Below are 13,635 nucleotides of genomic sequence, written 5' to 3' on the forward strand. Positions count from 1 at the left end.
CATTTTTGATAATAGCTTCGAATAGCTGACCAATGGAAAATGCACTAAAAAAATGCCTGAAGCGTTTTCTTGTCTATTCATTGTTTTACTTGCTAATCAGAACCACAAAGGCGTATCGGCCGGCGTATGAAACCTGCATGAAAATAAGCAGTTTCTATATTAAGGCACTAGACAAGGAATTACTGTTGCTGGTTTTTCTCTAATAAAACTTTATCTTTATCGAAAAGGTATTTTAGCACCCCAATCTGTGCATTTTCCGCTAGTTGTATGTTTTTTCATCGTCATCAAAGTCCCCGACTCTTACGTTCGGGAGTATTAGGAAACGACGCGGAAATTTTGAACATATTTTGCGGTTTTTAATAACCCAGCAACCACTACGTAAATCGACAAGTGACTACGATTTTCAAAATAGCACATTATAAGCTTTCAACCCAAAAGATAACAAAAAGTTCCTGACTTTTCTCTGATCATACTATGCTCTGATTGATCAAATGAATCAAATGAATACCTATTGAATTTGTATTTTTAGGAGTATCGTTTGTGAGCGCACTCTGTCGGTCGGTTGGTTGCTCGATCTTTGGGTCGCAGTCTTTGTGGAGGACGCAGTAACAACAACAAATTTATGACAGAATTTTAACTCCCCCGAGGCATTGAAATGTCTTCTTAACATTCATCTTAAAAAAAACACCACCTCATTGACTGATGAAGTCTGGATGATACCAGACGAAATATTTCACGCTTTTAAATTTCATTTGCGCTCCGAGTTTGAAAACATTTTGAACCCCTTTTAACAACATATTATTTTGCTATATCACGTTCCACTTTGATTGTTAATTTTTTTTTTTAACATTTTAAGTTTCACACTTAGTTATTCAGGAAAATTGACAAACAAGCAAATACTGTACGTAAGAACTTTAAACAGCATTTACTAGTTTTTATTTAACTTAATATTTACTAATAATTTAGTATCCTATTTGTTCTCACGTGGTAGATATTTCAATTTTTTATATACTTTTATAGCTCATTAATAAATTGAACAGTGCTTACCATAAGTATCTTAGTATTTTTTAATGTAGTTCATGTCATGCGCATTTAAACTAAAATACCTAAAATTCTAAATCATGCGAAGTTTTGCTCGATTCGGGTTGCTTTTGCACCACAAATTGCAATTACGTGAAGAAAGCGCATTAGGAAGCAATTTGACCTGTCCTCTTAATCAAATTAACATGTAACATTAGCGCACTATAAGTATTTTAATACTTTGATAGTTTAAAATCTATTGTTAACTATTATTATTAAAAACCTTTTTATTCAAATTCCACAGATATTTCATGTCAGGAAAATAAGGTGGACATCTTATACATATTATTATCAAGTTAGTACAAATATGTGGTTTAATACCTGTAACATAAATACGTTCCTATTATGTTAAGTAACAACAAAAAGAAAACAATGTATACAGTCCAGTAGTAATCTTATTGTCCAGTATTTATTTTTGTAAATTCACTCATTCATACATTGCTTCAAATAATAAAACTAACAACAACACAGCAATTTGCAATACAACAATTTTAAAACTGCACACTTTATTGACCTTTCCTTAAGTGGGCAAGTTTCTTTTGAAGGACAATCACAATTTAACTAAATCACCAACTAAAATTTCCAAGGATCTCCGTTTTTCACGGTCCCCGGATACATCGTAATGCAAAGGTATTCACCTTTGTCAGAGGATGCCCTGGAAGACTCGGAGGACGATGAGCCTTTATCTGCCACAGAATCAACTGTCACGAGAAAACTGAGGGCGGTGAGCGCTTCACGTTCCGGGGGACCAGACAATCTTCCCAACTGGGATATCCTCGCTCCTTCGATTTCCGATATTTTAAACACCTCTTTCATGGAGTGCAGAGTACCTCGTGTGGGGAAACTTGCTGATGCCCCCCCCCCCTCTTTACTTAAGGCCTCTACAAACTGCGACTGTAATAAAGATCTAACATAACTTTATTATTTCTATGATCTAATGCGCTTGAGGCCGATTTCCCTGATGTCCACTCGATCAAAGATTGCTGAGAGCATCGTCATCGAAATTATAATAAAGGAACTGAAACCAGCAATATCGTCATCTATTGACCCTGGTCAATTTGGTTTCATTCCAGGATCTTGAACTACATTTGCACTCATATCGATGCTCCACCACTGGCTGCATACTTCGGACGGCAGTCACTTAACTGTTAGAACTGCTCTCCTGGTCTATGGGAAAGCATTGGACTTGGTGGATCACCATTTGCTGATAGCAAAACTGTTCAACCTTGGGGTGAAGCCAACTATCGTCAACTACATCATCGACTTATTAAAGGATAGACAGCAAAGGGTCACACTTAACGGCAATTGCTATTCCAGTCGGCTAAATGTTCCTGTCGGAGTTTCTCAAGTTCCATAAGGGACTCAGCACCAAAGTTCGACAGAATAACCTAGCACGATGTCAATATACTGTTCTAAGATAACATGAGTTCTATAAGGAACTGTGGCGCTTGCAGCGACTGTGCCAAAACGAAATCAAAAACAAAACAAACTTCTAGGCGTGTCGCTTTAAGGCGTGTGGTAACGAAGTGTTAGGGACTATCTTACGGGTCGTCTTCGAAGGTGCAAATTAACCACGGAAAACCAAAGTTGACGGTTAACGGCGATTTATTGCTTCGATTTAAGAATCAACGATCAAGGATAAACGATCGTAAACTGAAAATTAACAATATAACGAAATTCTAATCAATTTAGCTGAAATGTTGCGTAATACATGGGCAAAACGCGTGTCCAAAAACTACGTACTTTAAACGACAATAATGCGGCTAAAATTACAAACAAACTAGAATAAACTACATTTAAAAACTAACATAACAAATGCACGATAGATACGTGTGGCTGATTTACAGCCCAAAGTACTTAAGTTGCTATTTTCAATGGTGGGCGTTCACTCCATGATCGACAAAGTGTTTGATCCAATTTACTCATTTTGCGATTATAAATCAATTAAAACTGTACAATAAAAGTTCATTCGTGTACTTTCGCCCGATTACTATGCGATAAAAACTAAACAAATTAAAAAGTTACTTACATATCGGTCCCGCTTGTGCCAAAGGTTAAGAATACGTCTAACGAAAGTACTTGTGATAAACTCGAATCTTGCAAAACTCTATTTAAAAGGACGCTAAACGCGGCTTATATATGCGCGTGGGGACGCTAAAAGGTCCGATTACAAAACCAATGAAAACGCAGATAAACACATATAAACACTGTAACTAGGTTCGTAGCTAGGATCAATACGTATAACTATTGTTGTATCGAGATAATAAATAACGGAGTTAAAAAATGATTACCTTTGGCTAGTATCCTTAACATGGCTCCCCTGAAATAATCATATTTCACTAATTAGCCTATCAATGTTCAAATTATCACTTAATCAAGTTCTATTTACAGTTCAGTTCAATGTTTGTAAAGGCTCCTCGGCCGGGAATTACCCCGGATCTCTTCAATTCTTTGACGCTGGCATCAACAGCACTAACTTCTGGACTGGTCTCTCTAGATACCGCACTGAGTTGACCCTCTTTCCTTTGTTGTCCAAACAGCTATCCGCAAGAGCTATTTGAACCTTGCGTACTTGACCATCAGAACTGGGGTAGACGGCTGATACTCTCGCGAGCTGCCATGCGTTTCGAGGGAGATTTTCATCTTTGATCAAAACTACGTCATCGACAAGCAAATTTCTCCGAGGGCGTGTCCACTTCTGACGCTGTTGAAGACTAAGTAGAAATTCCTTTCTCCAGCGGGTCCAGAACTCGTTCGCAAGGTGTTGTACTCGTCTCCAACGCTTTCTGCAATACATATCTGCTGGCTGAAATGAACCCGGTGGAGGAAGAACGACTTTCGATTTTATCGTCAGAAGATGGTTAGGGGTCAATGGGCTTGAGGAATCTGGATCAGCAAGCTGGTTGACTGTCAAGGGGCGACTGTTGACTATCGCTTCTGCTTCACTCATTAGAGTACTAAGTGACTCATTATCTAGCTGCTTTCCGTTATCTTGTAATAACGATGAGAGGACGTTGCGCACTGATCTTATTTGTCGCTCCCAAACGCCCCCCATGTGGCTAGCAGCTGGAACGTTCATCTTGAAGGAGAACCAATCGCACTGCTCTTCTAGCAGCTCTGTTTTGATCTTTTCCTGGTCCATCTCGGCTAGGGCTTGGGTCAGTTCATTACGAGCTCCCACAAAGTTTGTTCCTCGGTCACTCCGTAGCTGGCGGATGGGACCTCGACGATTGATAAACCGCCTCAAGGCATTGATGAAGGAGTCAGTCTCGAGGGAGTTGGCGATTTCAAGGTGTATAGCTCTCGAAGCCATACAGGTAAAGAGGACACCATAGCGCTTAAGCTCCTTGCGCCCCTCTTTAACAATAAACGGTCCAAAAAAATCCACGGCGCAGTAAGTGAAAGGTGGTGTAGACTCAAGGCGATCTTCAGGTAGATCTGACATCCTTTGCTCCTGTACTGCTCCGCGTAGTCTCTGGCACTTGACACAGGACGAAATCAGGCTGGCGACTACTGACGAACCGCTGACCACCCAGAATCCATTTGATCGGATCTCATTTAAGGTCATCCCTTTGCCTTGATGCCGTGTACGTTCGTGAAAATGCTTGATGATCAACTTGGTAGCATGACTGTCACGCGGCAGGATAATGGGAAACTTTATGTTGTCGGCCAGGCTTGCACGTCTGAGACGACCACCGACTCGCAAAATTCCATCTTCGTCTATAAATGGATCAAGTTTGTAGACCGAGCTGCATGTTTTCATGTTCACCTTTCTCTGCTGGGCAAAGTCTCTACTGTCGGGGTCAGTACTCTCCTGCTTCATCTTCTGTAAAATTGCTATCTCTTCTTTAAAGGCTTTCTTCTGTGTTGTACGGATAATTTCGCACTCTGCGCTCTTCAAATCGCTGACTTTTAGCTGTCGTGTTTCTTCTTGGCTGCCCTGCTTCTTGTGCACGCGATCTCTCAAACATCTGATGTAGCGTTGACACAGGGCAACTGCTCGTTTCGCACGATACCAGTCAGAGAAATACTCTATTCTTTCTGCAAGGCTTAACTTCTCTGGATGGGTCTGCGCAGTCTGCATCGTTGATGCGGTTACCATGACGACAGACTTCTTAACTTCAGGGTCGCTTTCCTGGAGCTTGTAGTCTTCTTCTTTGCTGGCTAACCACTGGTTTTCTCTCTCCCAAAGAAAGGCTGGTCCGGTAATCCATCGAGAATCTAGTAGTTCTTGTGCTTTCATACCACGCGAAGCCTCGTCTGCTGGATTCTGTTTCGATTCAACGTACTTCCACTGATCAACAGAAGTGTTTTCTTGAATTTCCTGCACTCTGTTAGCGACAAACACGTGGAATCTCCTACTCTCATTGCTTATGTATCCAAGTACCACTCTGCTGTCTGTCCAAAAGTATTCTTGGTCGATGTGATACTCTAGCTCCTGGCGAAGTTGCTGACTGATCCTTACTGAGCACACGGCGGCGGTAAGCTCCAGTCTAGGTATGGTCACGGGTTTCAGCGGTGCAACTCTCGACTTGCCCATAACAAAGGAACAATGAATTCTCTGGTGTTCATCTGTGAGTCGCAAGTAACTACACTGACCATAACCTTTGACGCTCGCGTCCGAGAAATGATGGAGTTGTGCGTTTACTACTCGACCAAAGTTCTCGGGCTTGTAACATCTGGGGATCGAGACGCGCTGTACTTGTAACAAATCTGCTCTCCACTTTTCCCACTTCACTTTAATTTCGTCTGGTATCGGATCGTCCCAGCCTACTTCATGACGACACAATTCTTGAAGGATTGACTTTCCATCCAACAACAGCGGAGCAACGAATCCAAGTGGGTCGAAAATCGAACTAACAGTTGAAAGAATTCCTCTTCTAGTGCACGGCTTGTCTTGTAGCACGATGGAGAACTGAAAGCAGCGGACTCAACACACCATTGAACTCCAAGCGCGCGCTCTAAAGGAAGCGAGTCAAGGTCTAGATTCAACTCCTTCACGCCATCTGCTCTGTCAGGCTCTGGGATTCTACTGATGACTTCTTTACTGTTAGACACAAACTTGTGGAGACGGAAACCCCCTCTGTTGCACATCTGCTTGACATCTGTGACTAACTTTACGGCTTCCTCAACCGACGACACAGACTTCAAGCCGTCATCAACATAGAAATCGTTACGAAGGAAATCTGCGGCAGTGGTTCCAAACTCTTTTTCAAAATCGTTTGCCGTTGACTTCAAGGCGAAATTTGCGCAGCCTGGGGACGAGGTCGCTCCGAACAAATGCACCGTCATCCTGTACTCTTTAGGTTGCTTCATGAGGTCACCGTTTTCCCACCAGAGGAAGCGTAGCAAATCTCTGTACTCTTCATTCACTTTCACTTGGTGAAACATGGCCTCTATGTCACATATGAAAGCGACTGTTTCTTGTCGAAATCTGCACAACACACCGGTCAAGTTATTCGTCAAGTCAGGGCCTTGAAGCAGATGCTTGTTCAACGATTCGCTTTCATACTCAGCAGCACAATCGAAGACTACACGAATCTTGTTAGGTTTCTTGGGATGGTAGACGCCATGGTGAGGAATGTACCAAACATTATGCTTCGTTTGAGCTTGATCGCTTGATTTATGCTCCGAATCAGACATCTCCGGCACCCTTTCAGCGTATCCACTGTCTATCAGTTTCTTCATAAATTCAACATAGTCTGCATAGTATCTTTGGCCGTTTTTAGCCTCGAACCTTCTCTTAAGTTGACTAAGCCGGCGAAGCGCAGCAGTCTTGTTGTTAGGAAGGTTAATATTTTCATTCTTCAAAGGTAGCGGAAGCTCGTAGTGGCCATCTTCACACTGGTGAACTCCCTGCTCAACAATCTCAATAAACTTTCTATCTTCCTTGGATAGTCCATGCTTCGAATTGCTCTTGTGCTCTACGAAGTCAAGTTCAAACATCTGTCTGATTGCAGAAGGGTTTATTACTTCTTTTGTTTTCCCGTTGAAAACGAAGCTAAACTGGCTGTCTCTAGTTCCAGGGATAACTTCTCTTGCTATGATTCGATTGCAGGTGGAATCTAGGGCGTGGTCATCAAGAGGGGTGTCTGACGTCGCAACTGGTCCAACGATGCTCCATCCCAGCAAGGTGCGAACTGCGTAAGGTTCTTCGCTCTTACCCCGTATCACCTCTGTTGGCTTGATCGCCTTGGGACAGTTACAACCAATTAACAAGCCGATTTCAACATTCTGATCGTAGGGTGGAATTTTATCTTGAATTTTCTTAAGGTGTGGCCATCTGTTCACGGTTTCTGGTCTTGGTATTTGGTCTCGTCTGGACGGAATACTTTGTCTTGCGTACGCCTTTGGTAGCTCAACTTCGGTGTGCTTATCGAGACGCTGCACTACCAAACCATCGATTCTCTTCACTGTTATCCTTTCATGACCAAGCATTGTACTCAAATCAAGACTGGTTTCAACACCCTCAATGCCGAGTTTACGCTGAACTTGGGTGGTGACGAAGGTTGTATCGCTTGCGTCGTCTAGGAGAGCATAAACCTTGACTTCTTTCTCTGGGTTCTCTTTGTGAAACAGAATGACTTGAATGATTCGACAGTTGGTGATCACAGCGGGTTCTGCAGCTGAACTGTGCGCTACATTGATAAGGTTTGAGCTAGCGGACTCTGCGACCGGTGGTTTCTCACTGGAAGCTTGCTGAGTGTTCTGAGTGTCTTGCGGATTACTTGCGGTCGTTCTCCTTTTCACGCCATGAAGTAGAGTATGGTGACGTCTTCCACATTCTTCACAAGTAGATCGATTGATACATCCAGAGGACAAGTGGCCTGTCTTAAAGCATCCATAGCAAAGACCTTTACTGCGGATGATGTCACTGCGCTCATCTACTGAACTCTTCAAAAATTTGTTACACTTGGCGAGAGCATGTCGACCATCGCAAAGGGGGCAGGCCTGAGCTTCCTGATTCGCTGGCGACGGCGGGACGAAACTGTTCGGTGGTGGAGTAGTGGACGTCGCGAAAGTATTTGCACTTTGCTTGCTATCGTCTCTTTTCTTCTGTCTGTTTTTCCACCCAGACCTGATCTGATTATCGGGTTTCTTTCTATCGGCCTTCAGAGCATTTGGCGAGAACACGGGGTCGTTTGCTACATCTGCTTCCTCGCCGACAAATTTAACAAAGGCGCTGAAGGTGACAATTTTCTTTGTTTTCTTCTGTATATCGTGGGCGTGACGGCACCATTTCACCCCAGAGTACGAAGGCAGTTTGCTGCTTACGAGGCGGAGGGTTTCTGTGGAATCCAGGTCTCCCGTGGACTGCATTTTCTTCATTGCTTCTTCGCAGCGCACGAGGAAATCTGCAAAGTCCTGAATGCCACTGCTGTCTCCGTCCATAACTTTTGGCCAGTTTCTGAGTCTGGACTTGTATGCCTCTGCGACATGGACGGGGTTGCCAAAGCGATCGTCTAGCATCTTGCGAGCTTTTTCGTACGCGCTATCTGAAGTCATAGCCAAGAATCCCTTTACCACTTGGTTGGCTTTCCCTCTAGTATATTTGTCTAAGAAGTAAAGGCGATCTTTGTTCGAAGGCACATTACTGCAGATGATAGATTCGAAGGCGGCGACAAAGGCTGGATATTCAAAGTAGTCTCCAGAAAAAACAGGCGGCTCTTTTACCGGAAGGTTGGTAATCTTCTGCTGATTGATTATTAACGAGCTCAACTCTGTTTGCTTGGCTTGTAAGGTGACTAGCTCTTGAAGTGCTGTATTAACATCACTGTTCTGGAAGTGCGGCGCTGAATTTGGTCTCAGAGGCTCAAGAGATGGCGTAGAAACGAATGCAGGAGCAAGCGGGTTGGGAGTAAAACTTCTTTCTTGTTTAATGTTTTGGTCGCTTACGTCCGGTTTCAACTCCTGCTTGACGCCTTTGACACTTAACTCTTCTTTATCGGCCTCTAATCTTTCATTTTCGAGAATTCGCTTTATTGCTTTTTCTTCAGCGCTTGCGATAGCTAGTTCTTTTTCAAGCTGCAATCTTCTTAATTCCTTTTCCTTTTCGAGAAATTCCATTTCAGCCTGTAGCTTTGCAGCCTTAGCTGCCGCATCCACTAAAGCAAGCGAAAGGTGTTTTGTGGAAGAAGAACCACGCGAACTTATTTTAGACCTGTCAGACACTTTGGACCCCTTGCTGTGGCCAGATTTCATTGATGGTGCTCGGCTAGATTTTCTTTCTAATGCTTGTATTCGTTCACAAAGTCTCATTCTACACTCAAAGAACTCTCGGTCTCGGACATCAAACCATCGATACGAGGCTTCTCTTTCTTCTTCAAATTCTAACAGATCGTCATGCTCTTTATGCGCGACGTCAAATTCATCTTTGAAACGATCCAGATGAAAGCGCTGTTCTTCTAATTGTTCTATCGGCGCGTCTGGCGAGTCACGCATCGCATTGATTTTCTCCATTTGTTGTTTCAATCTTCTATAGGCAGAGTTTCGATTTGCCAGTTTAATTTCTAAATGATAAGCCATTCCCCTTTCAGTCATTTTTCTACTTCGCCCTGTTGTTTTAGATTTTTTCAAGCGGAATGGCTCCACGCCTGTCACGCTTTTGGGTGGCTCAAGTTGCGGCGTCGCCTCGAAGTCCGGATCAGGTGACGCGTCGTTACCAAGGAATGCTGGTGCGCTAGCAATGCTCATTGTTTGGCCAAGGAAACGAAGCTCCAAACGAATAAGCAAAGTTCAAGAAATGTTCATAACCATTGGCGAATGTAACCACGATATTTTACTGTGGCGCTTGCAGCGACTGTGCCAAAACGAAATCAAAAACAAAACAAACTTCTAGGCGTGTCGCTTTAAGGCGTGTGGTAACGAAGTGTTAGGGACTATCTTACGGGTCGTCTTCGAAGGTGCAAATTAACCACGGAAAACCAAAGTTGACGGTTAACGGCGATTTATTGCTTCGATTTAAGAATCAACGATCAAGGATAAACGATCGTAAACTGAAAATTAACAATATAACGAAATTCTAATCAATTTAGCTGAAATGTTGCGTAATACATGGGCAAAACGCGTGTCCAAAAACTACGTACTTTAAACGACAATAATGCGGCTAAAATTACAAACAAACTAGAATAAACTACATTTAAAAACTAACATAACAAATGCACGATAGATACGTGTGGCTGATTTACAGCCCAAAGTACTTAAGTTGCTATTTTCAATGGTGGGCGTTCACTCCATGATCGACAAAGTGTTTGATCCAATTTACTCATTTTGCGATTATAAATCAATTAAAACTGTACAATAAAAGTTCATTCGTGTACTTTCGCCCGATTACTATGCGATAAAAACTAAACAAATTAAAAAGTTACTTACATATCGGTCCCGCTTGTGCCAAAGGTTAAGAATACGTCTAACGAAAGTACTTGTGATAAACTCGAATCTTGCAAAACTCTATTTAAAAGGACGCTAAACGCGGCTTATATATGCGCGTGGGGACGCTAAAAGGTCCGATTACAAAACCAATGAAAACGCAGATAAACACATATAAACACTGTAACTAGGTTCGTAGCTAGGATCAATACGTATAACTATTGTTGTATCGAGATAATAAATAACGGAGTTAAAAAATGATTACCTTTGGCTAGTATCCTTAACAGGAACCCACCACCCAAACAAATATTTCTAGCAAAGCACTGTTTTCCTCCAAGTATGATGGTAATTGCATCGAGCTGTTAGTATATGGATTGTAGCTTACCATATTCGACCATTCTCTATACTGTCTAGGAGTCAGAGGAATGTGTGACCTTTCTAAGAAAACCTGCCGTCTGATCCATTGTGGAGATTCGAAAAAATACAATTTACCCTGGCAAGAGACAACTCTCTTATAATTGGTTCCGCGCCCGGCTCCGCGTATATATCTTTCGAGTTCCAAACGATACCAGTCATTGTCACCAGGCAAATAGCACAAAATATCTTGATACGTAAGCGTTAAACTAATAGGAGTCTCAAGGGACCTCCTTGGTAGAACAGTAAGATTATCATAGTTTTTCGAGTCAATTATGTCGACTGAATCCTTTACAAGATCCAAACAGCTTTCATTGTCTTTCACCAGATCATTTGTCACGACATCACTGATCAAAAAGTCACGCGATACATAGACGAGTCGAACGTGACGAAATAGCTCGACAAAATATTTCTTTCGCTTGTTTTTGTCATCATCAATCCATGCTAGAATGATCTGAAACACATCTTCCTCTGCGCTAACATCTATTTCATCACTTGGAATCCACATTTCAACTTCCTTGTTTGACATGTGCAAAACATCTTCCCGGTTCGCTGTGTACACTGCGGAGAAATTCGTAAGGATAAATTTCTTGGTCTTGGAAAGAAGTTCTTCACATTGATATCTTTCAGAAAAATAATAAGTTGAAATGCGATTTGAAGTATTCAACTTCTGTGCTAAAACTCCTTCTACGAGAAGCTTTAGTTTCTGAAGAATCAAATAATCGGCCATAACGATCAGATCTCGGGCATTGTCTTCAGCCAATATCTGAACATGACCAGTGTAAATAAACTCCAGTGTTGCCGCCATAACGTCTATCCTTCAGTTATATTGCAGTTATTCCAAATTATCGAGTCAAAAGATGTAGTTTCCGTTGCAAGTTTTGAGCGGAATTCAGACCACCACTGCAGCATTTCTGAATAAAAAATCGACTGGATATTATAATCATTAATGTTATAGTTGCAATGAAAAAAGAAAAATCCACGGAAGGGTTTGAGCAGATATCTAAGATAGCTTTTCCACGAATGTGATTCATAAAGCATGTTGAGCGAAGGATAATTATTCGTCGACTGCGGGACTGCGGGAGCATTATAGTTCAACTGCCTGTGGCTGGGCAATCGCTCGGACATGCCGAATATCGGCCAAACTAAAGGATGATATAAACACTACAATAACAAAAATGGCAAGTGAACATTAAAATATAAATACACATGAACGGGAGTACCAAATTAAGCCCTTGTCCTGTAAGAACATCGACAGAAATCACACCATCAACTCCCGCAGAATGCCGCGAAATGGAAGAGAACTGAGTGACATATCAAGGAAAAAACCCCAACTTCAAGTCCAAATTTGACCATTAAAACGGCGGGGCCCGCCCGGGCCCACCGTACTTTTCTTAAAGTTCAACTATCGAACTTAAGTTCTATGCAAAAATAATCTACAGTACTGATCCTTGTTTGTAAAGAAATGAGCAAATGTTCATCGACGTCGAACGCTTGCGCCAAACAACCCTTTACCATATAGCATGATTTCAATCGACTAGTTTTGAGAGAAAAATCGCTTCCCTTAATTCAGAACTTGACAGATGACTGGCCTAGGTATTATTCTTTCAGCTCCAATAAAATAATCCGTAACAACCGTTAAAGTTTCGCCGGAATCGCACGAAAAAGATGAGACCTTCTTAAAATCCCGCGACAAAATTGTCCGCCATTGCTTCCACCAAGGTGACAAATGATTGGTCGAAAAATGTCACGTGAACCGTGTCCAACACCGCCTGATTCAGAAGTGAGAATTTTCGAAATCCACGGTAATCTTAGATACTTAATTGAAGTCTCCAGATCAGTAAGGTTTAACCCGCCATTATCGAAACTAGTAATTGCGGCTTTTCTTACTATTTTGTCAGGCCCTTTCCACAAGAATTTATAAATTATCGTTTGTATTAGCGCAACAAATTCCGAGGGGGTGGGAGGATAGAAAAAATGGGGAGAATTTGGGGAGAAGAAGAGTTTTAATAAGGATGCCCTACCCTATAAAGAAAGACCTCTCCAATTCCGAAGATGTATTCGTTTATTAATATGGGAAATCTTATCGTAAAAGTTCTTTTGGAGCGACTCAGAGATCGCTGTTATAACTGAAGTGCACATCAAGGCCGGCTTTTACAGTTTTGTACCATTTTAAAGATAGAGGTGTTTCGGTGTAGTCACGACACGAACCAATCCACATTGCTTCTGTTTTGGTATAATTAACTTTTAATAGATCCTTGGCTTCTTCAAGCCAACTCGGCAATTTATCATTTATCATGTTTTTATAGTTTCAGAAAGGTAATCCGATGTGCTGGTCTCCAGAGAACGGATGTGGGATAATCTCTTGAAAATTCTCATCGAGCAAGCAATTAGAGGTGGACTTACTTTCGGGAATACCGATTCACTTTTCATCTCCCATTTATTCATTTCAGGGTTATAACATTCAATACTAAATTGTTGCAAATCCAAACCGATCTACGAGGTTGACAAGTGCTGACGGTTTCTTCAAACTTGCGATAAACTGCCATTCGTTTTTTCATCGTACTTCTCACAATCACGAGTCCAAGTGCACAAGTCTGGTGGCAACGATCCCATATATCCACCAGCAATGAAGATTTTCCTTTTCACTGCAGCTCGGGGAGGGGGGGGGGGGGGGGGGGGAGAAGGGCGCAGTTCTCTTTAAAATTGCTTGACTAAACAACGTGTTGGTGGTAGGCAGTACAACGATTTTAAAACCACACTTTATTGATC

The 13,635-nt window shown here is 42.0% G+C and overlaps 1 protein-coding gene across 1 annotated transcript; it reads right to left on the minus strand.

Moving 5' to 3' along the window:
* Positions 1-4,067: 4,067 nt before the first annotated feature.
* On the minus strand, positions 4,068-10,725 carry LOC144632559 (uncharacterized). The gene is made up of 4 exons (XM_078491231.1): positions 10,453-10,725; positions 6,020-10,076; positions 4,182-5,936; positions 4,068-4,071 (listed from the first exon to the last, which is right to left on the minus strand). The coding sequence occupies exons 2-4, from the start codon at positions 9,772-9,774 to the stop codon at positions 4,068-4,070; spliced, it is 5,514 nt and encodes a 1,837-aa protein (XP_078347357.1). The 5' UTR covers positions 9,775-10,076; positions 10,453-10,725.
* Positions 10,726-13,635: the final 2,910 nt, after the last annotated feature.

This window comes from Oculina patagonica, chromosome 12 (genome assembly GCF_052425735.1).
Source record: "Oculina patagonica isolate OP01 chromosome 12, crgOcupat, whole genome shotgun sequence".
In the NCBI taxonomy this organism is placed as follows: domain Eukaryota; kingdom Metazoa; phylum Cnidaria; class Anthozoa; order Scleractinia; family Oculinidae; genus Oculina; species Oculina patagonica.